This window comes from Nanorana parkeri, unplaced genomic scaffold, assembly GCF_000935625.1.
Source record: "Nanorana parkeri isolate BGI_ZX_2015 unplaced genomic scaffold, ASM93562v1 scaffold118, whole genome shotgun sequence".
NCBI classification, from domain to species: domain Eukaryota; kingdom Metazoa; phylum Chordata; class Amphibia; order Anura; family Dicroglossidae; genus Nanorana; species Nanorana parkeri.
This window is the reverse complement of record NW_017306386.1, coordinates 488,195-511,543: the sequence shown is the minus strand read 5'-3', so window position 1 is coordinate 511,543 and position 23,349 is coordinate 488,195. Positions and strand designations below refer to the sequence as shown.

Sequence of the window (23,349 nt, the reverse complement as noted above, 5' to 3'; positions counted from 1 at the left end):
GTGATCACTATTACCCAATGTATCCCTAATCGCTATGTCTGCATAGATCATTTTGATTAGTGGGCCAATGTTGAACAAATAATTGCAGAAAAGGACCTTGACAGATTAATATGATACTCGACAGATTAATATGATACTCGAGTGGTTGTTAAAGTTTCACATGATTTATTATTTTCTCTTCTAATACAATAGAAATAATGTTTTACAGCCAGTTGGATTTAATGGCTGGATCATCTGACACTTCCTCAATGTGTTCAACAACCAGATCTGCTGCTTGATTGTTCAAAAAGGAGCAATCACATCTTCTTGCGTATGATCTTGAAAATTTTTTTTTTCATATTACACAGACTGCTTTAAATCCCATTTTAACCAGTTACAAGTTGTTTAATTGGCTAACAATTTAATGTAAATGCTAATCAATTACTTTGACCATTTTGGTTATTTTTCACATGTGAGAATGTCCTATTCATTTCTGAATTAAGTAATCCTTCATTTATCTATTTTATGAAGATGCATTACAAAGATAATGACAGTTCTGGGATGTATTCAGGGTAACCCACACAGATCGTGATAATGAGCCATAAAGATTAGTTTTGTGTCGTTAGGTAATGGCTTACTATATTTTAAAACTGCACTTACAAAGTTTTCATTGCCATGAAATATCTAAGGCTTATGTTAGTAAAAGCACAGGTTTCTTTTAGGGGATGATACACATCTCATATACTATAACACAATGGGGTTGAATTAATAAAGGTAAATAGGCTGCAAGGGAATTTGCACTTTGCAGGGGGAAGTTTAGTGAATGAGTTAAAGCTCTGTTGACTTCCATCACCCAATCGTGTGCATGCAAAAAACAGTTTTTTTACATTTCCTTGCACATTATTATGTATTCTTTGGAAAGTGAAATTTGACCACATTCACTGATGGAAACTTCCCCTGCAAAGTGCAAATTTCCTTGCAAAGTGAAAAGCTTATTTGCCTTTAATTAACCCAATTCTTTCAATGAGATAGTCCAATGTAATGTACAATGTATACTGGTATATGCTGGGTTTTAGAACCTGTTCCTGATTCAGTGAGGAATTTTAGGCTTTTGAAAAAGCCCACTGAATGTTTTTTAATATTTGTTTTTAATACGTTGCTGTGCTATTTCTGCTGTGACCCTCCATAGTAATTTAAACTATGCATAAACATAAGAATAATGATGTCTATCACCTGAAACTTCTGGCATGCTTTGATAGGTGGACACAGAAAAACAGCTGCAACAACCACCATGAAACTTAATAACTGGATAGATCATGAATACCCAATATATATTTTGTGTAAGCAAAGCTACTGCAGTTCCTAGTGTTCACAAGTTATTACCCAATGGTAGGATTAAAATGTATAAGAGTTTTGCATATAAGAAAGAGTATGTGTGTTTGATGTAACATTTGTGATTTTTCTCTGTACGGAAGTAGCTGAATTTTCAATTTTCTTTTGGACTTGAGGTATAGACTCGCAGATTCATACTTGAAGCCCACCTACTATACAATTTGCATATCAGTTTATTAGAGCATAGCATTTTCCACACCCCCTCATTTCTTATTCTTGTGAATAAATAGACCTATTAGCTGGGAGGACTCTGCCTCCATGAGTTTCTCTGATTAGATTTTGGATCTCGAACATGTTGCTAATTATGGCAGGATCCCCAGGAGGTAATACTAAATGAGCAGTTTATAAATATGTGGTTAAATCATTAATATTGATTCAGAATCGTGTGTCTTGATTATTTTCCACAAGATATAACTGCTGCCCTTAGATTTGAGCAATTTGGATTTGCTATGTGTATAGAATTAAAAAGCTATATTTTTCTCTGCCCGGCTGCTTTTGTATCTTTCCAGCTATCTTTTCTTACTGACTGGGACCTGAACACTAAGAAGCCATTACCGAATGAAAGGCAGAACCCATGGGCAAGAAGGCCAGCCTTCCTATGTGCACATTTAGTAATGAGTTCTATTTTCTCTGGATGGTTCCTTTAAATTTAGAATAACAGTTTAAAGTACATGCAGATAATACAGCTGATTTGCAATACACTCTTAATAGTTTTTTTATATTATAACTTAATGGGAGTCTTTTTCCCCTCTCGTCACTGTTCAGTCTCACAATTTTATATCAAGCTTCCGGCACGTTGAGAAGTTTCCATATAAGTTAAGCAAAGCTGCTGGGAAGTCGACACCCAGAAAATAATACTGTGAATGCTATTTCTGTTCTGGGTTCCTCCTCGGGGTTAGCCTGCAGCTCTATTCATGTTAATGCCACCCTGGCTACTGGTTAAGTAACTTATGCTCTTTGTGACGTCACAGCATTGCACCACCACCAACCTAAGACACCGCCTTAGAAGCGGAACACTCTACTGAAATGTCTGTAATAATATTTAAGCCTCATGGCAGAAGACTGGGATCCATCTAAATGCGTTACGCAATCAATTAGGATTTTTCTGTGTTAACATTTTCGCTCTCACCATAGGCATTTGCCCAGGCTCTGTGTTCGTAAGTGCACCTACCTCAGTATTTAAAGGTGGCTGGAGTGTGTTTTTATTTACCAGTAGAAATAATATTATATAGTAATAAATGATTATATATTCTATTATATTACAAAATATTGTATTATAAGAAATTATGCAAAAAAAGCGAACTGAATAAACATACATAAACATTTACAAATTTCTACACATTTCTCCTCATGTAGCACTTGTCGCTCCCTTTTAGATTGTAATGCCTCGGGGGCAGGGCCCTCCTTACCGTCTTGAATTGTATTGTGATTGTAATGTCTTCCTTATATTGTAAAGCGCTGCGCAAACTGTTGGTGCTATATAAATCCTGTATAATAATATAGTAAAGTATGTTATTGTGCAGTAATTACATTGTACATTCTGACAATTTACCAGTCTATTAGAAGAGGTGTATGGTGTAACTTTACTGTCTTTGTACAAAATACTTCTCTTAGATTGAATATCAATAAAATAAGAAACAAAATAGAAAACGAGTTAGGCCATATAAGTTTGGAAATGTTTGTGAAATGGTGACAGTGGGGGCGATGGGGGGATAATGTGGATCCGTGGCCAGAGGAAAGGTACCAGCTTACAAGGCCTTATGTCAGTTTTAGAGTAAAGAGTTATTCGTGAGAATTCAATAGTAGATAACATTTAATCCAGTGTGCAAGTTTTTTCCAGCATTTGTTCATGGAATCTTTTACCTTTTTCTGCCATTTGTCTTATATTATCATCCAGCTTACTCTAGTCTTAATTCTGTGAAGCTTAGAGTTTTGGACTTCCATGCTTTAACTATTTGCTTTGTTGTTGTGAAAAAAGGAGATTAATAATTTATGAAGGTTTGTGATTTTTTGGGGGCTTTTTGTGTAGTAGACTTTTACATGCCTTTTTCCATAATGGGCATTCAAGCTCAGTGTGAATTAATTAATTAATAAATCATTGTCCATGGTCTGTATCGACAGGGTACGTCCACCATAACTGAAAGTATGTAATATCCCCTGCAGCAAATTGAAAACCTTTCTTGAGGCTCAGTTTTCTCTTTCAGTATCATTAGGTTTTTATTGTCATTTGTATCCTCACTAGGGATACTTCTTGTTCTGGTAAATGGTGGTAAACAGGAGAGGAATTAAGGGGATACATAAAATATTATCCAAAACAAGAAGAAAGAGAAAAGTTTTGATGGAGTTATGCTTTAATATGAAGAAAAGTAATATAATTAGTAATAAATTAGTAACAAACATTTTACTCATGTTTAAATAAAATTTAGATTTTTAAATGAAAACATTGCTAATGTACTGGAATTAGGAGGTACAGTATTTGAGTAGAACCTGCTCAGAGAATAATAAAGGCCGTCATTGTCAAGGCACTGCTTAGGTATGGAATGCAGGGTCACATCTTATCTACAAATATAATATGACATATTATGGCGATAGTTTAAACATTGAAGGAGCTCATTACGTTAGTTCACTCTACTTTTAAAATTATCACTGGAAAGTTAGATTCCCTAATATAACAAACCGTTTTTGATTACTTTTGCTCGTGTGATTAAAGTATCTTGCCTAAAGCTACAGCATATTCAAATGTAACAATTTCTTCATTGTCTTTTGTTATTGTGTACCTGCTTAAAAAAAAAGCAATTACAGAACATCATTTATTCATGTCAGAATAGAAGTGAGTAATGTCTAGCAGGATCAGTATATTCCAGTATGCTCCAAGTCACAATGCTGAAATGTGGATTAGATAAAAGCATATAAAAATATGTTGCCATCTTAAAAAAATAAAAATACTTTTTCATCGCAAAAAGTGCTACACTGTTTAACCAAACACAGTCAACTGCTGTCTATGAAACCTTACTCATGCATAAAAAAACAAAAGGGTATTCTGGTTCTTTAAAAACTAGCTAATCATTCAGGGATGTCTTGGTACTGTGTGGTGAGCCCCAACTTAAAGTAACACTAAACTCAGGAGTTAAATCTTCAAATCTTGAACAAATGCGTTCAAGTACCTTTAACTATTAACACAAATGTATCTTATTTGTGTATCACTCAGCTGTAGATCCTCAATTCATCTCTGAATTCATACTGGCCTTCCTTCTGGAGTGGCTACTTTTGTTCCCCATGGTCCCTGTGTGTGTAGTAAAGTAGCCACCACTCCAAGCTCCCTCCCATGAGGGCTACAATCTCACTTTTAGTTTACTAATTTGTATTGATATTGTAGTCTATGATGTTCTTCTAGGAGCAATAAATGAAGATTGGGGATTAATTGCCCACAATATCTGCAGTTACAGAGGTCAGTGAGGGCTTTTTGTAAACATAATTTCTGCTTTTCTTTGACAGCGACAAAGGCATGGAAAAAATTAGGGGCAAGGTCAGATACTGTCATTGGATAGAAGTGAGGAGCAACATGTGATATACAGTGTGTGTGTGTGTATATATATTGCACGAGTACTCATGCAAACACTCGGTATCGCCGCCGATACCGATGCTTGTATTGGTATCGGTGCATCCCTAATATATATACTGTGTATATATACACACTGTGTCCTATAGATACTGTCTTTACACTCCTGTTTTAAGTAAAACTGAAAGTTTTTGTTAAATGGCAAGCAAAGTAATGCCTCTGAAATTTGAGGTTAGATGCATTTATGTCACTTGCAGGCAAACTAGTTGGAAAGAAAGTTAAACTATGAACCTATTATAGACCCCACCCTTAAGAATCACTAACCACTAATGTTTTTCTGTAGGTGTTCCTTATCTAAATGTGAGTGCTTACTTTTCATTAAATTATATAGGACTGGTATTTATTAATATAAATATCCATGTCCAGGTATTGCATTCATTTGATAGCTCTTCGCATTCTTACATATCAAAGTGGAAAATCTATGCAGAATTTTTAGATTCCATTACCTGTATTTCACACATCATATCATTCTAGCTAACAGCTGAGCTAAAATTGATTATAAGATAAGCCATATAGAAAGCAGAGTACAGTCACTACCCTGTACTGCTAGGCAGGAGGTACAGTACGCATATATGACAAATATAGCTTCCTGCATGCACCAAAATAATTTTTAAAAAATACAGTATATACTTTGTGTATAAATCATTGGCATGAATAGCTACTTTAAGATGATCTCATTGTTTTATATCGCTCTAAAGAAAAAATAAACAAAAAAAGACCATAGACACCTTTTAAAACTATATTAAAGAGAACGTATAGTATTTTCAATGCTTTTGGATAAACATGAAGGCAATCAGTATGACGTATATATTATCTATGTGTTAATGTTTTGAAAAATGTGTGCCCTCGTATAATTTGTAGTGTTATACAGTCATGTGCAAAATTAAGTACACCCTATGAAAGTTGTTGACCTTATGATTTGAAACAGAGAGGGGCGGAAAAGAGGTGGGACTGTGTGGCACATTCGGAGTTTCAATAAAGCTGATTTTACACAGCGATATCATAAATGTGTGGCTGACAGGGACTTTGGAGGTTGTACTTTGGAGCATGGGCACGCTCCACTGGTTCACATCCAATGTTTCCCTGGGCTTCACAGCTGGATACCGGGAGTGAGCGGTGTTTTCTACTGATTGGCCAAGGCCCACTTGCCCTTCACAGCCCCTGGTTGATGCAATATTTAATTCTATAGCTTCTATAGGGAGCAATGAAAATGATCCATTGCCATGAGAAATTTTCTGAAGTCTATGGTTTGTGTTTGATCATTTTTAACTTCGTGTTCAGTGCTTTGATGGGAATAGAGACTAAACCAAGTAGACAGAACATGTTGCTGACATTAATCTCACTAAATCTTAAATATACAGGGAAAGTATACTGTTGATTGACAGACATATGTTTTTGTCCTTTAATGAAAACCTGTCCATGTTATAAGGCTAAACTGGTAAAATGAAATTCAGGTGCAGGTTTCTCCCGGAAACTCAAGACTGTACTCTCTGACTTGCACTAGGAAAATATGACCTCCACCCCCCCCCCCCCCCCTTCAATTCCATTTTTATTACTCTAGTAATATTATGGACATCCTCACAGACCAATGGGAAATATGAGGAAATACAGGCCAGCGTTCGACTTTCTAGCTGAAAACCTAGTTGAACACAAGTGCACCACAGGTTGCAAGCCTTACATGAAAAGATCCAAAGGCATATACCGGGAGGTTTGCTTTTAAAGTGTTACTTTGCCTGAAAACTGTCTTGATTTAACATCTTTGTTTCCATTTTTTATGAGACTATATCACACTGTTCTATGCACTAGCCAGTTGGAAAACAATTATTAAATAGCTTTTATATTGGGTGCAGGTTAAGGTTGCATCTTATTTTATAAAAGTGAGGACATGTTGCAAATTCATAAGATGTAACCTCTTTTATACTACATGAACTCTCAGCCAGAATTCTCCATAAATTCCTCATTGGCTTGAGTTCTTTTTTGTTTTGTAATAAAATCTTGCATGTTTCTGGACAGAAATTGGCATGTATTTTTGAGTAGTACCTTGGAATTGGTTTTTCTAGAGTTAGGTTACTTGTGTTCAGCAGGTGCACTTGGTCTGCTGGATTTAAGTGGTCACTGTACCTATAGAAAAAATGTGGTATTGCATGAGATTTGAGCATATGGATAGAAACCTGCAAGCTGAATGAAATATAAGTATTTCAGCTCTTCCAAGCACTAAATTTTTCAGCCCCTCTCCCTTGTTCTCCAAGGAAGCAGAGACTTGGAAGCCCGCCAGCCTTCTAATGTAAATAAACATGAGGCGCTTGTAAGGTGTAAGAAACCAACGGGAAACTGAAATCACAGTCTATGTTTTGGATAGAGTAGAGAGGGATTAGGACACCTGTCAAGTTTATATTGCTGCCTGTGTCCCGGTTAGGGATATTCACTCTCTCTTTTTGTCCTGGTGACCATTATCACTGAAAGTGAAAGAAAATCCCACATTTTGGCCTGTCTTCAGAACCGGGATCATATAGGAAATCTTTCAATAGGGACACTAGTGCTGGTGACTCTGCTGACCACCAAGGATTTCTCTCCCTTTAAAGGGATTTCCTCTCACTTCCTGTTGTACCAGTAATTGAAGGGAAACCCTCCCTTATTCTATCCAAAACTAAAAAAAGTTTTTGCTTCAGTTCTACTTCATGAAGGAATGAAGTGAAAGGTTTCTTCCTAACCTACTAAAACTAATTTTTGTCCTTTTGGTTGAGCAAGATTTAAAAATGATCTTGCGTATCTCAGCTACTTTTTTTTCATTTAATAAACCTTGGCACAGAATGTGAAAAGAAAATATTTTCATAAATTGTAAAATTGAAGTAATAACTATGCTGAACACAAAAAGCATTTTTCCAGCGCTGCTTCAAGTTGACATGGATTATTTGAACTGGGCATAAATGTCTTTTTTTTTTTTCTTTTACATTTTGCTGTTACTAGACTGCTCCTAAAATTAACAGCGCTGGCTGTAAATGCCTGCCTTTGCTGACACAGCTTCCTTGGTTGTGTTAAATGATTTCTGCTTACTGAATGATGTGAGGGTAATACTAAACAGAGACTACGGCGGAGCCATATGGATTGTGTTTGCCCTTGAACAGTAATAGGCTTCTCTTCTAATCGAGCATATTACAGCTCTGGCTGTTGTAAACAATTTGATGTGCAGGCATCCTTTTGTGTCTGCTGGCTGTTTACAGAACATGTACAAAATTCCTGCAGCTCTGTAGAATCAGTACATTTGGTTTTAAAGTCGGCACCAATAGAACTAAACACATGTATATGCAGCTTACGTTTTTCATATAGCTCATTTGCATAGAGATTGAAAAAATCTAGTTTGACATTTGGCAAGAATGGTCATTTTTACTGATCCACGCCAGTTTATTTCTGGAAATCATTTGTATTATGCCATTAGGTCACTGATTTGTGCAGCTTGTTCTTTTATAATGTAGCTTGCATTATTTGTTCATATTATTTTTTATTATGTTTATATTTGTGGAGATCAATCTGGTGCTTTCTCTAATGAGTTGTTATTTAGAAAGGAGCATGGGATATTGGATTTAGCTTTTCTGAAAATACAACATAAGTTTTATTAGCAGCTCAGTTCTTAATAGTGTTTTGTATGGCTGGCCTACTGTAAAATGGTTAGCCAGTTTTGAATGGTCTCTGGCTTAAATCTCTTTGTTTCACACTCCGTTTTTTCCTTGCTGTAGCCGAGTCATTCCTTGCACATATTTATGCTGATCAATAGAGTCATCTAGGCTAAGCTTGTGTCTCCTAGCATATCTGTGAAGAATCTAGCACATGGAATCAATTTAAATAAAAAGATAGAGCTGGTGAAATCGTAATAATACACAAAAGTTCATTCTTGTACAAAAGTGCAATAATACAGAAAGCATCATTCTTGTACAAAGTGCAAAAATACACAAAGCAACGTTCTTGTATGAAAGTGTAATTATACACAAAGTATCGTTCTTGTACTAAAGTGTAATATTACACAAGACATCATTCTTGTAAAAAAGTGTAATTATCACACAAAGCATCATTCTTTTACATGGTTATAAAACAAAGAATTTGTTTCCTGTAAACTCCTATACAGCAAGACTTGGACTAGGAAACGAGGGGCAGCACTAGGGTATTCACAATACGAATGTCAGCATGTTTCTGATGAACCGGTCGAAATTCGCACAGTGGGTGCTGCTGTCGGCATCCTTCCGCCCGGCATCCCTCAATCAGGTAATCAAAGGAGCAGGTTAAAAAGTATTTGGTTGAACAGAGCTTGCACCCAGTCAGCTGTAATGCACAAAGTTCGGCTGTTTGGGTATTCTCGCAGAGGCCGGCGAGGGATTCCTCCATCCATGCTGTTCAGATTGGATGGAGGACACTGTTTTATTTCTTTTTATTCAGCCCACAGGCTGAACATAAAAACAAAAAATTGAACCCTGTATATCCAGCCTAACACTGTGAACATTCTTGCAGGAGGTGGGGACACTGGAATGATAGTTGTCTTACTTGAGTAATGTCTGAGGGACAAGCCTGGATCATGCATGAAGCATGTATAAAACAGCTTATGCTACATTTATCTATGCGGTCTTCTGCCTTAAATCCCTAAAGCGTAACTTATGTATAGTAAAATATATGGCATAAATTTTATTTTAGGTTTGGAAGAAGCATGCTAAGAGGAATGTGCTTTGGCTTCCTCGTGTTTTTCCTTAAAGGAGCTTAAATGTGAGTATTTCTGAATATCTGAATATCCGGTGAGCTGGTTGCTGCACTAATATTAGTTAGCATTGTTCCCAGCTCTCTCTGTATACTATAGAACACCTTTATTTCTATGGTATAGGGGTGAGCAGAGGGTGAGGTGTTTTTAGTCCTAACACACTTGCTGTACTTGGGTAATGACAACGCTGATCCTCCATAAACACTGTACCGCGAGTGCTGTCACCCTAGGACAGAAGTGCATTATTGGCCAAATCACCAGAGGAAAATAAAGGGGAAAAATGCCTGAAAAAAAACTAATGCAGCCACAACATCTAAGTTCTTGGAAGCTCAGTGTATTATATATTTTTTAAATACCCTTTACGATGTGTGCATGAGTACCTTTCTGAGGGGCTGGCACTATATAAGGTTGCATTTGTTTGCTGAATATGAGCTGGTTTATGATAGGTTAGATAAATCCTGTGTGAAATGGAGTTTGAAAAAAAAAAACCCCCAGCAACAATATTATTTTGCGGCATTTCTCAGTATGCAACAGATGTTCAGCTAACTAATGTTCTGGTTTTACCTAATAGAGCCAGATGGATATTTCATTGAGCTTTGCATGTAAAATGAACAACATCTTATAGGCCTCCATAGAGTTCAGTCCTTTTACGTGCATGAAGCATAAAGCAGCCAGCTGGTTATGCTCAGTTGTTACCGACAATGTATACATTCTAATACAGCCCTATGTCCTTATTGGTTCAAGGTATGTGGGATTACAAACTTTTAAACCATTTCACAGCAGAACAATGTACAATTACGTAATGTTATGTCTGTGTGCATGAACATAGTCCTTAGCTCCATGAGTATGATACCTTTATACATCAGCCGATTTTGACAGCTTTCATTGACTGTCAGTGGACCTCTATTTATTTAATGTGATGAATGGAGGTTTCTGCATGATATAGTTGTATGTTTAATGCAAACTAGTGCATCTCCAGGAACTAAATTAATTTTGGCTTGTAAAGTAAGTGATAAAACTGGAATCCGGTTGCTAAAGGTTAGTGCAATCCTATATTCATTTGTAATTTTTGCACTCCTTTATACAAAGGTTCCACCACAGCACACACAGTTTACTGTTTATTTGTGTCCTGTACTGTGGTTTTCCTTTAACTAATAAGATTGTCACCTCTTGAACAGAAGAAAAAAATGCCATGTGCACAAGCCTGCAAGTTGTCACGTTAGAAAGTACCCCTCAAAATTAGAAAATTGTTGCCATTTGTTGGATTTATGTATTTGCATAAAGGTCAGGTGATACCACAACTTTTTAAAGGAACTGTAAAGGCCCAGCTTGTACTCTCCTGTTCCAACATCAGCATTGTAATGGGAATACATACTAGAGTTGTTTTTCATTATGCAATCAGAGCTTGCTTGACAAAAATCCCTTTTATGTAGTGAGTGCTGTCTTCCGCCCGCCTATCTTCTTCAACAACTGTGCTTTGTGTCTTTTTTCCTGCTGCTTGATGTGATGCAATCACATCACATGTTTTATTGTTTTATTAGTATTTGACCATAGATACCCTTTAAAGAATTTGATTTAAATATTTTTTATCTGGATCAGATTTCCTTTTATACTGTTGTCAGCTGTTGCTTCACAAAATACAGTTTGCACTGGACTAATAAAATCCAGTTGTTCATCGGGTATTATACATACTGTAACGGTCAATTTGCTGTATTCTGTATGTCATTATGAACACATGTTGCTTAATCAGAAATGGCAGCACCTCTGTATTATGAAATGGGAAACTGCAGAGTTGGTCATGTTCTTTTTTCCTCCTATGAAGTGACTCAATAAAGTGTGGGTGGATTGATTGAAATTATGTTTCTGACAGGCATGAAGTTCCTTTAACACTTAGCCACTTCAACTACACAATCCTTACAACATCATTCTTTAAACTTGCCTACCTTGCTGATACTGATAATCACCATACAAGAAAGCTGCAAGTATTGTGAAATAATATCTGTGTACTAGGGAGAAAACCAGAGCAGATTGATGTTCTTAGTGTCCAGGCAGCTGAAAACTTTTTGTCTGATATTTATTTATAATTATTGGTATTTATATAGCGCTGACCATTTACACATCACTTTACATACTATTCATTCATATTTGTCCCTGGCCTCAAGGAGCTTACAGTCTAAGGTCCCTACCTCACATGCATCCATTGAGGGCCGATTTAGACAGCAACCAATTAACCTTCCAGCATGTCTTTGGAGTGTAGGAGGAAACCGGAGTACCCAGAGGAAAACCATGCAATCACAGGGAGAACATGCAAACTCCTTGAAGATAGTGTCTTGACCAGGATTTGAACCGGGGACCCCCAGTGCTGCAAGACAGAAGTGCTAACCACTGAGCCATTCTACTGAAGTGCCGGCTCATGTCAGGTCATTCTTTATTTGCACCCTGCTCTGCTCATTATTTCCTCATGGGCAATAATAGGGAGATTATCAGATGTGCCAAGAATATTGGATTTGCATGTCACCTAGAAAGGATCTTTTCAAAAGTCTGATTGTTTGCTGCCAATTACACATTTTGCCACCTTTAAACACATTTGTGGCGGTTTTGTTCATGGAATAAACTGCAAGTTGCATAAAATTGAATTACAAAGAGTATAAAAATCAGTCGGATGAACGCATCATATATATAATTTTACATGTTTGACTTTATTTTACCTTTTGGAGCCAAGTCTAACATGCTTTCTTTTATTGAACATTGACAACAAAGAAATTAGACCTTTTTATTTGTCATTATTTTGATATTTTCCTACAAAGCTTGGCTATCAGCTTTGTGGAAATTCAATGCCTGGATTAATGGATTGTCAGGGCTAGTAATTGCAAAATACAAAATTCCCTGGCACCCTGGTCTATTGGTTAAGAGAACCAGCAATGTCACCATAAAAAACATGCCAGTTGTGCTCTATTTCAGAGCATGCATATGAATGTATTATATTTACAGCCAGCAGTTGGTAGGTATGTGGGAACTGATTCATGTAAGCACCTAGCTAACTAGTATGTGGTGAATTGCCAGTTATTAGACTTAAGTAGCAAAATATTACATTACACACACTTCAGTAGTAGTTAAGTGCAGAGCTAGTGCTAGACTTTCTAATTGCAAATTCAAGTATACTATGCAAAGATAGTATCATAAAAACAGTGGATTTATGCATGCTTTGGAGCCCTGCATCTAAAGTCTGTAGGCACCTGCATGTCTTCTTCCAAACATTGGAAGGTCATTGCAAGCAAAGCTAAAATCTTTATCACATTGCCCGAAAAATAATTTCATATAGTGCCAAGACAATTTAGCCTATAGAAAGGGACAGAAATGGAGAGGTGATGATAAATACGAAGATTGTAGCTGTATGACACTTTGTGGTGGCTGTCATAATTGTGCCAAAGTTTAATAAACCTGAAATATAGAAAGAAAAGCATTTTGAGGTGTATACTCTCTACTGCAATATTCCCAAATCAGTTGCGCTAGAAATTGATTCACACCACTAACCGCAGTAATCATCAGGGGGTTAATGTTTACACCTTGAGTCCTACATTATTAAACTATTCCACCTTTCAAAGGGAATCACTACAGGCTTACAGTCACTGTGATTGATGGCTTAATTGCATTTCATGTTCTGCCATTATATTTTATTAAAACACTCCTCTTTTGTTCACAGTGGTAAGAGTTCACACTGCCAGATCGACCATCTACATTCAGGAATTGACAAGTGATAAGATGTACAGATACTTTTAATGCACATGGTTTTTATATACTGTATACTAGATCATTTTTGCAATGCAGCCATAATCACAATGCATACAAGCATGCACCTCACTAAGGGTTTTAGGTTTATGTTCACAAATCTTATTATGATTGGTTATTATAAAAGCATGCCCAAAGATCATTACTGCCATAGACACAGGGATAATTTTTTTCTGCATTCCAATCTATACTTAAAGTAAATCTTGAATGTGTCTGTCACAGCAAAGTAATAGCACAGGACAGTAAGCACTCTAATGTGCTAGAGTATAACTTTGAACTCCATGGTAACTAAAAAAACAACTTTTGAAAACGTATCACCCCCATCTTCTACAATGTATTGTTATATCACAGCAGTGTCCTGTAAAAGACTTGCTTAGCCCTATAAAAGTATTGAGTTTCATAAAGCTGGTGTATGCAAAGTAATTTGGGGGGTCTAAAGTTAGCATCCTGTGTGATACTACAAAGTGGTAGCAAGTACTTTTGTGTAGCTGCCCTTCCTAAATACCACATCATTTAAGTGGGACCGAAGTCAGGCCTTTTGACCACCCTTCAATGTGGAATTTCTTCTTTTGAACCAAACTTATTTTAAGTCTGTGTTTTAGATTGTTGAGTGACTTTATGTATTTTGAGTTTTAGATCACATTGTGTTGTAGACACAATGTAGAAATTGCTAATGCAACTCTGAATTCTCTGGAACAGACCCCAGGAAAACATCTCACATCTCTATGATTAAGCCCTTACAGGTGAAATTCCCCTAATTTGGGAATTCCGTAATGCTGGAAGTTGGTAGCTTCATGGGTTAAAGTTTACAATTGGGTGGATAGTGGTGTGTGGCTTTTTCCATGGGTCTGTTGTAGTTGAGCATGGACGGCTCTTGGTCTGCACTTGCATGCACCTGGGTGTTGGAGACTCGATGTTGGACAGATCGGTGATATATTTTTGTGACTGTATACTAAATTCACTGGTGTCTTAATGACAGAAAGTCTTCCAGGTCATTATACAGCAGAACAGTCCGACTATATCATGCTCCTTCCAACTTGCTCCACAATTGTGATAAGGATTTGCTACTGGCTTGTGGATGGATTTTCATTTTCTGCAAACAATGCTTTGTACATTTAATATTCAACTCTAGTCTCACATGTAAACAGAACAATGTTCCAGAAGCCGTGTGAAACATCTAGATGGTCTTTAGTTAAAACCCAACTCCATATTTGAAAGAACCTCCCAAGATATCCATGAGTACTAAACTAGTAAAGATATGTTAGAGTAAAATGTTCCTAGATGATTAAATCTTTAGGTGAGATCACAATTCAGGAGCCAATCCTGCAATATTTTCCCATGCCTGTACATATAGATATATGATTCAAAGAATGTCACTGCCCAGTACTTTTTCTACACTTTAACAATAAGATCAAAACCTTTTATAGTATATTCATATTTGATCACAATCCTGATAATATAGGGGAAAGTGTTTTTGATTTTTTTCTTGAGTGACAGTTTCTAATTTCCATGGTTAACAGCAAAACTTTTTTTTACCCATGTCCTGTTGTGCTCGGCCAGAAGAAAAATCCATCTCACTACTTATTCCTGTCATATGAGGACGGGGAATGATAGTGGTATAGCACTTCCATTGGTTACACTTATAATTAACTTACAAAGTGATGTATACAGCTTAGCTCCACAATTCCTGGCAGTGTGTCAAGCAACCGGTTTTGTTTTTCCTCAGTCATTACTGTAGGGCTGCTAACAAGTTTTTCGTTTTGACAGATGTGATCCTTATAAAGATAATTTCATCTAATTATTATGCATGTGCATCATTCAGATGGAGTTTTCTACTGCATTTTATGATCTAATATTATCATCGAGCAATCATGGCTGTGACATTGGATGTGTGACAGATGTTTTACAATAACTGATTTCCTCAAAAAGCAGAAATGCAGATATGCAGAGTGAAATTGTAGACTCGCTTTCTATTTTTGTAAGCAGACTATGGTAGAATTGCATTCAGTATACTGCTGATTTTAAATTACACTAGGATGTCTTGTTTTGCACTATACCTGCATGTTTTTGACAGTTTGAAGAACACTTTTTCTGAATGCTACCTATTTTTTGGTGTGCCAAAAGAATTGCAAACATTAAATTTGCTGTAATGATAACAATAAAACAAATCTAGAGCGCTAAACCGTGAGTACGAATTGTAATAGTAACTCACAGGGGGATGTCCTAAATTTGTAACTACTGTATATTTAAATATGTTGCAATACACCTCTAGGGACTTTTGCTTTCTTTCCCCCTTTAGCCTTTTAATAATTATGATAAAGGTTACAATTCCTCTTGCACCCATGTTTTCATGCTTGGGCAAAGCTTATCATGCCTGCCCACAAGCCTTGCTCCTGCTTGACTTTCAACATAAACATTACTGTACGGTGGTTATGTTACTATGTTTGAAATAGCCTTTGAATACACCAACGCAAAACTATTTTTTTTATATTTGTATGTTTAGAAACCGTTTTGGACTTTGATGACGGAGATTTTCTAGTGTTTTTAGGAACTGTACAATTTTGTCATGCTTGTCACTGCTTTTTTTTATTAAGCCTGTTGTAATATTCAGAACCACTGCCTTACGGTGACACAGAATTGAAGGCATATTTCAAACAGTCAGAACGTTTGGGTCACTTAGCACTTATTACAAATGACAAGGACAATAGATATACAGCGCATAAAACTATACCTTTTGTAAAATATAGAAAGCTTATTGGGCACTCTTATCTGGGGAAACATATTACACATATCCTTCGTCACCCAAGAAAAGACGTGGGCTGATCACATTCACCATTACTACAAACACATTCTTGCTTAGGACCATGAACTGTTTAATTTCTGTAGGCTAAAGCATTTTCTAGAATAAGCTAAAGGCATATTAAAATAGTCTTCATCTATTAATTCACTAAAATATAAATGAAAGAGATGTTGATATCTCATAATGGTTAAAACAATTACATTATGGTCAAAGAGAGGCCTGCTCTAAACTTAAACACTTGCTTTGTGTGACAATTTGTGTCTGCCCAATGAAACATGGAGGTGTGCTATAGTCACCTCCAGAGCCAACTTATCAGAAGGTAAACAATATGAATTGGACAAGGATTCCTAACATGTCTGATCGCATTCCCTCCTCCTGACAAACCTTGGCTGGTGGTACCTGATGGTGCATCCTAGACATTAGCTCAAATCAACAGATCCAGTTAAAAACAGTGAGATTGGAAGATTGTGAGCTAATGTCTGTGGGCACTTTTAACCCTATGATTAGTATCATACTTCTCCGCCTCATTTTATTAACTGCTAGTCTTTTAGGGTTGGTATTACAGCGATACGCATAATGCATTTCCATCTTTAGCATCTGTTTGGCCACGGCTGTTCTCAAGGTCTATATGGTTCTTTTCTCTATGCTGGTTGTTCAATGATTTTCTGTTTTCTAAAAAAGCTTTTCCCTTTCTTGATATGTTGAGTTGACTTGCACTAAACTGGCTTTGTATTGCTTGAATGTACCAAATCTCTACCCTGCAACACTGTACTTTTATACATTGGTTGTCAGAATTTAATATATCCAAAATAAAAGAGAACAGATAGTTATCATGACAAAACCTAATATGCATGTGTTATCTTATAGGAAAGCGAAAAGTGACAACACACTTATGAAATGCAGATTTTAGAGTACATTTCAATGGGAATCCTTAAGCTGGTTATACACTGTTAGAAGTTCATTTAAATGTTCCGAAGAAATCTTTGATCAGTACATTCAATCTTGCCCTTACTACTTTTATTTGAAAGCCTCAAGGTTGAACTCTATGGACATGTGTCTTTATTCAGTCTAAAATACTATGTAACTATGTAGCCCTTATAAATTTCATCCAGACCGGTCTCTTGAATGGCATCCTAAACATATTGATCAGATTTATTTTGTGCCTAGCACATGTGTATTACAATATGTACAATTTTTCCTGAACAAAAATCAGTGTTCGTGTTGTATGCTTTTTTGCAGTGTTACAATAATACAAACATTTTATACAATTCTTATTAAACGTCCAGTGTTATTTTTTATGCATTTTTAGTGCATTACCAGAAGATTATTCACAGAGATATCAAACCATCCAATTTACTTCTTGGAGATGATGGTCACATAAAAATAGCTGATTTTGGGGTGAGCAATCAGTTTGAAGGCAACGATGCACTTCTTTCAAGCACTGCGGGGACTCCAGCTTTCATGGCACCTGAGACTCTGTCAGACACTGGACAGGGGTTCAGTGGAAAGGTAAAGTCTGTTTCTAGCTTACAAACAGTGTGGTTAGAAAAGCTTAAAATCACAAACCTGGTAATGTATTACATGCAAGATAAAAAAAATACCGCAATTCCCAGCTAGTTCTGCATTCTAGTGTATTTTTCTGGACTTAATGCACACTTAATGCACACTTATGGCCCAAATGCTAGTGCGCTCTTGTCATTTTCGACATCAGCTTATAAATTTGAAGAACTTGCACAGTGACTGTGAAGATCTAAAGGAGCGCCTCTCTCCTACACATAGTGTAGGCAGATAGCTATTTCATGGATGACTCAGTATTGATATGAATATAGTTTGACAGTTAATTTGGAATCACGAACACCTGTATTATTTTGAGACAAACTCCTTATCTAATATTTTTTTAGAGATCATTAAACATAATTAAAATAATTAAATGAATTCGCTTTTCCTTAAACATAAAGGAAAAGCGAATGGCTTTCATAAAATATAAGATAGAGGGGACGGCATTGGCGTTCCACAACTATAAAGAAAGCAATAAAAGATGCAAACTAGCAATACGGACGGCTTAAATAGAGTGCGAAAGACATATTGCCATAGATAGTAAAAAAATAAAAAAAAATTTGAACTGGAGAAAGTCCAGCGAAGGGCGACCAAACTCATCAAAGGGATGGAGGACCAGAGCTATGAGACACGGTTACTAAATTTAAATATGTTCACGCTGGAACTAAGGAGATTAAGGGGGGACATGATTTTCATGTACAAAATGTTCTATAGTCATAGCGACATTAGCAACAAACTCTTTACGACTAATTACGTAACAAAGACAAGAGGCCACCACCTGGTAGAAAAAAAATTCAAACACAAGGGGCGGAGGGGGTTCTTCTCAGTTCGAGCGGTTAGGGTCTGGAACTCGTTGCCTCAAGCAGTGATTTCAGCTAATAGTGTGGAATCATTCAAGAAGCTTTTGGACGATTTCCTGAGAAACGGTAATATACAGGGGTACAAGTACTCCTAATAACGAGATGACTCAGGGATCTATACACACACACACACACACACACACACAATAGGTTGGACTTGATGGACATGTGTCTTTATTCAACCTCAAATACTATGTAAATTAAAAAGATTTGCAAAGTAGAGGAGGAACCCAAACCTTGTAAAGTTTTTTTTTTTTTTTTTGCATGAAACAAAGCAATGAGATTCCCCAATAACCACTAGGATATGTAAATGAGTGCTTTCTCCTGTGGCTGCCAAACATCAGTTGGAAGGTCCAGATATTAGTTGGTAGGTAGCATCACCAATAGAATGAAATAACACATACCACACAGATGTCTTGTCTCAATGGATAACAATAACTTAGGTTTTCTAAGTGATATTATCATTCTTTCTTGGATGAGATTTGTTGACTGGAATGGTCAGCACCTGTCCATAGACTTGAGAATATCTCCAAATCTAGCTGAAACAGCTGGATCAGAAGACCACCATCTTATTTCCCTTGCTTTATCTATTTTTTTTTCTAGCTGTCTTAGTGTGGATTAATGGTCCTCCCCACTCTGAAATTAACCCTGTATTCTTAATGCAGTCTGAAGGCAAAACATTACATGTGAGCATTACCTAGGGCAGATGGCTATTAAGAGGTACACTGAGACCAGGTACTGTGATGATTTCAGGAAATTATGTCTAGCACCCTTCTGGCCCTAGCATTATCTGTCTGCATGGCATAGACAAGTAAATACTATCTAAAATAAGGCATCTAATGAAAATTGGAATGTTTTATTTAAAAATGTCACTAGCATGATATTAAAAAAGGAGAAAGGAGGGAAGGTAGCGTATAAGAAGATTAAAGTTAAGCTTTGAAGAAGTTTGTATAGGGGGTTATAGGGTTTTTATTTTTTCACTAACTAATAGAACACCTCTTTACAGTAAGCTAAGCCATATAAATGCGTTTTCCCATTTACAGGAATGGATGGGTAATATTTTCATCCATATATGTAGACTGGCCTAAAAATGTTAGTCAATTTTAACTGTTCAGTTGTAGGTAATCATAAAAACTGTGACAAAAAACAAACAAATGAATTTTGTCTTCATATTGTTTTGCCAGGCACTGGATGTGTGGGCCATGGGAGTCACTCTTTACTGCTTTGTTTTTGGAAAGGTAAGTAACTTTGCACTTCTAAAGACTGTAAACCAGTGGCGTATGTGAGTGTTTGATATCACCAAGAGCACATCTAATGTATTTGTTTGGACCTAAGTAATAGCCCTGCTGCTGCCAATGACATACCATACGCAATAGTGATAAAAAGATTAAAAAAGCACAAGGCTGCGGTGGGGGCCATGAGCTTGTATTAGATTAAATCCACGGGCTCCATGGCAGCTTCCTCTGTTTGTATGAGACCCATTTTAAAGATCTTCTTAATCTCTGATAACCATATGTTGTTTCTTTTAAAATATGACATTATATACGCTGTTTAAACTGTAAGTTAATTACAAATCTCTATGCACTGACATAGTATCAGTATACCAGCACTATACGTAACAGCATACTATTCTAAACACATCAGGATAGTTCAGCTGCTTCACTTGGAAGAGGATTTTGATTAAGGAATTTATGTCACTTAGTAGGATTGGGTTTGCTACATATTGGTTACTTGTTTATTTTTTGAAAAAAGATACAGCAAAAACATAAAGAAAAAAATTCTGCTGGGAGGTCCTTCGGGGGAGAGAGCCTATTTGAAGTCATGTAGCAGACTTTATAGCAAGCCCTCTACAAATAATAAAATCGTCATTGAGAATGCGCTTGATTGCATGATCCCTCTCAGTGTTGCAAAAGGAGACAGTGTCCTCCTAGCCTATCTTAAAGTAGTATTAAACTCTCAAGTGTTTTTCAATAATGAATCCAGATCAAATAAACTCCACTCCATCCTGTCAGAGCCCCACCCCCAGCTCGGTAACCAGGCTGTGTAGGGAGGAGGAAGGGAGGAGACGGGGAGGAGCCTTCCTGTCCCTCACTTGCTTGTCACTGCTGAGGCATCGAGATCGATGGCCTCAGTGGGGGTTTTTAATTTATTTTATTTTATTTGACAGCTTGGACCAATGGCGCTTTGCCATTGGTCCAAGCCATCCACAGAGCTCATGCCTCTAACACAGAGTAGAGGCAGTTACAGCTCTTGCCTCACCCGCTGCTGTGTAACCTAACTAGCTGTCAAAAGCTGGATGCAGCACCGCTGTAATTAACAGGCAGTGCTCCGTCCATGACAGATTACACAGCCGGGAGGCTTTCCCTGCTGTGTAACATGTTACAAGCCGCTCTGAATGGAGAAAAAGCTGTCAGCTTCAGACTTAAAGCTGACACCTTTTTTTCTTCATAATACTAGGTGAGGCTCTGCCTCCCCTGATCGCACGTCCCTGCTGCAAAGGAAAAGAGCCTTTCTAAAACAGGATGTCATGACCAGTGCTTAGGGGACCAGCTGATTTTGCAGGGAGCTAAAACTGTTAAATGTCAAGGAGCATCATTCCTTGTAAGCAATTTAATAAGCTTTGGAAATAGTTTAAGAAAATGTTTTTAAATTTAATATCACTTTAAGTTATAATGCCATTCACTAGTGATAACTCATAGTGATGTAAATATGAGGGCACGTTTGGGGATGCCAATATATTGACCTCAAGCTTTCTATAGATTGTATGGAAAAAGCTAAGCAAAAGAGCAGATGATGAGGATTCTTTGTAGTATTCCTCCTCTGATAACTAGGTAGAGGAAATAGGGGGTTATGGTTGGTTTGGATTAAAATACTACCACATACTTTGCATCAGATTTAAGAAAAATGTATTGAACTGGAATATTTTACAACTGGATTGTGCACAGGCACCATACATTCATTGAAAGATTTCCTCCAGCTTGTCTATAAATCTTTGGACACATTCATCTGGATAAAAACTCCTAACTAGGACAAAGCTTGCTCTTGTTCTGTTGATGTCCTCTGTGCTACACAATTCATCTGCTGATTTTCATGTATAATGCCAACACAAAGCAAAAATTATTTATTAAAATATGCCAAAAAAACTGGACTTTGTAACACATATTTCAGTTATATCTACCCCTGTAGTGCAAGTTGTGTTAAAATGACTAAATTGCTCCACATGGTCGCCGTTTGTGCAGTGCACAGTATGAAAGAGGTGAAACAAATCCGTTTATATATAGTCCATCACTGTCAAATGGGGATTTCCCTAACTCTAGTGCACAAAATGCCATTGCCTTTGTATGTTTATTTTATTTATTCAGTATTGCCCCTTTATTGGTGGTTCTTTACTTTTTTTTTTATAAAGGTTAGTGGAAAGGTGGACATTTGTCAAAATGAAATGGGGACCAGTTAGTTATATTCCTGCAGACTTGTACTATTTATTTTATGTAGTAAACTAGATTATGCTAAAATATTAGATTATTCGTATGCTACTATTTAACGGTTAAAATATTTGTAACTACAATGTGGTTGTATAAGCTTAATTACGCTACACATATTTGGTTAGCTTAATATGTAATGCCAATTTGCCAGATTAAGATCAACACATCTTGTCTGATCTTCATACTTCTCATGCACTATTAACTGTGTTTGTTGTATGTTTCAGTGTCCTTTCATGGATGACTACATCTTGGTTCTTCATAACATAATTAAACATAAGCCTGTGGAGTTTCCTGAGCAGTACGTAAGCTATGAGGTTTTTTTTACGTGTTTCTTTATGTTTAACTCAGAGTAATGTGATGATGAAAAAGTTTTAAAAAATGATTTATCATTTTTCTGAGTTGTGCATAAAACAGCGGTTGAGCAGTCAAGCTTAGATTTCGGCATACAGATATGTTCAGAATTGATAATAAACTCCAGGCAGGTGTACAACAACACCAGCTAATGCAAAGTCCTAAAAATGTAAACTAATGTAAATATCTATATTTTTCTTGATATGAGCTTCCTGTAATACTCTGCACAGAACTGGCAGAGGGAGGACCAGCTCTAGGAGACAATCGACAACTGCTGCATGCACATTTGCTGACAGGGAACACGCTAACGGGTGGGGAAAGCAGTGCGGTACCTTATCAGTGTGTTTTTGCTCGGACTTTGTCCTCTCAGCAGGCTGGGAGTGAGTGCTTCACCAAGCTGTGATGCTGCAGTAGAGGTGGAGGACCTGACACTGCTGTCTGGAAAGGGTGTCTGGTTGTGCAGCTTTACAATATATATTTTAACTGTTTATTTAGCTGCTTGCCTTGAGTTAAGCTTAATTGATTGGCACAAAACTACCAACCCCTTCCCTGCAAGAAAAAACCCTAAAATGTATTTTATTTTTTTTAAATTAAAGGCCAGTCATAAGTGATGAACTGAAAGACTTGATTGTGCGAATGCTGAATAAGAAGCCAGAGGATCGGATAACTGTTCCAGAAATAAAGGTACAAAAACAAATATGTATATTTATATGTTTCCTAGTATTCTGTATTGGTGCAGGCTTTAGAAAATGGATGATGGCTAAATTGACCATTCTTGG

General features: G+C 36.8%; 1 protein-coding gene across 1 annotated transcript in view; it reads left to right on the top strand.

Moving 5' to 3' along the window:
• The window catches only part of CAMKK1 (calcium/calmodulin dependent protein kinase kinase 1), a 180,413-nt gene that overhangs the window by 129,142 nt on the left and 27,922 nt on the right, over positions 1-23,349 (top strand). The window contains exons 11-14 of the mRNA XM_018553389.1: positions 17,630-17,829; positions 19,922-19,975; positions 22,444-22,517; positions 23,167-23,254. Of these exons, the coding sequence (XP_018408891.1) occupies positions 17,630-17,829; positions 19,922-19,975; positions 22,444-22,517; positions 23,167-23,254 (416 nt within the window). The remainder of the gene's footprint in view (positions 1-17,629; positions 17,830-19,921; positions 19,976-22,443; positions 22,518-23,166; positions 23,255-23,349) is intronic.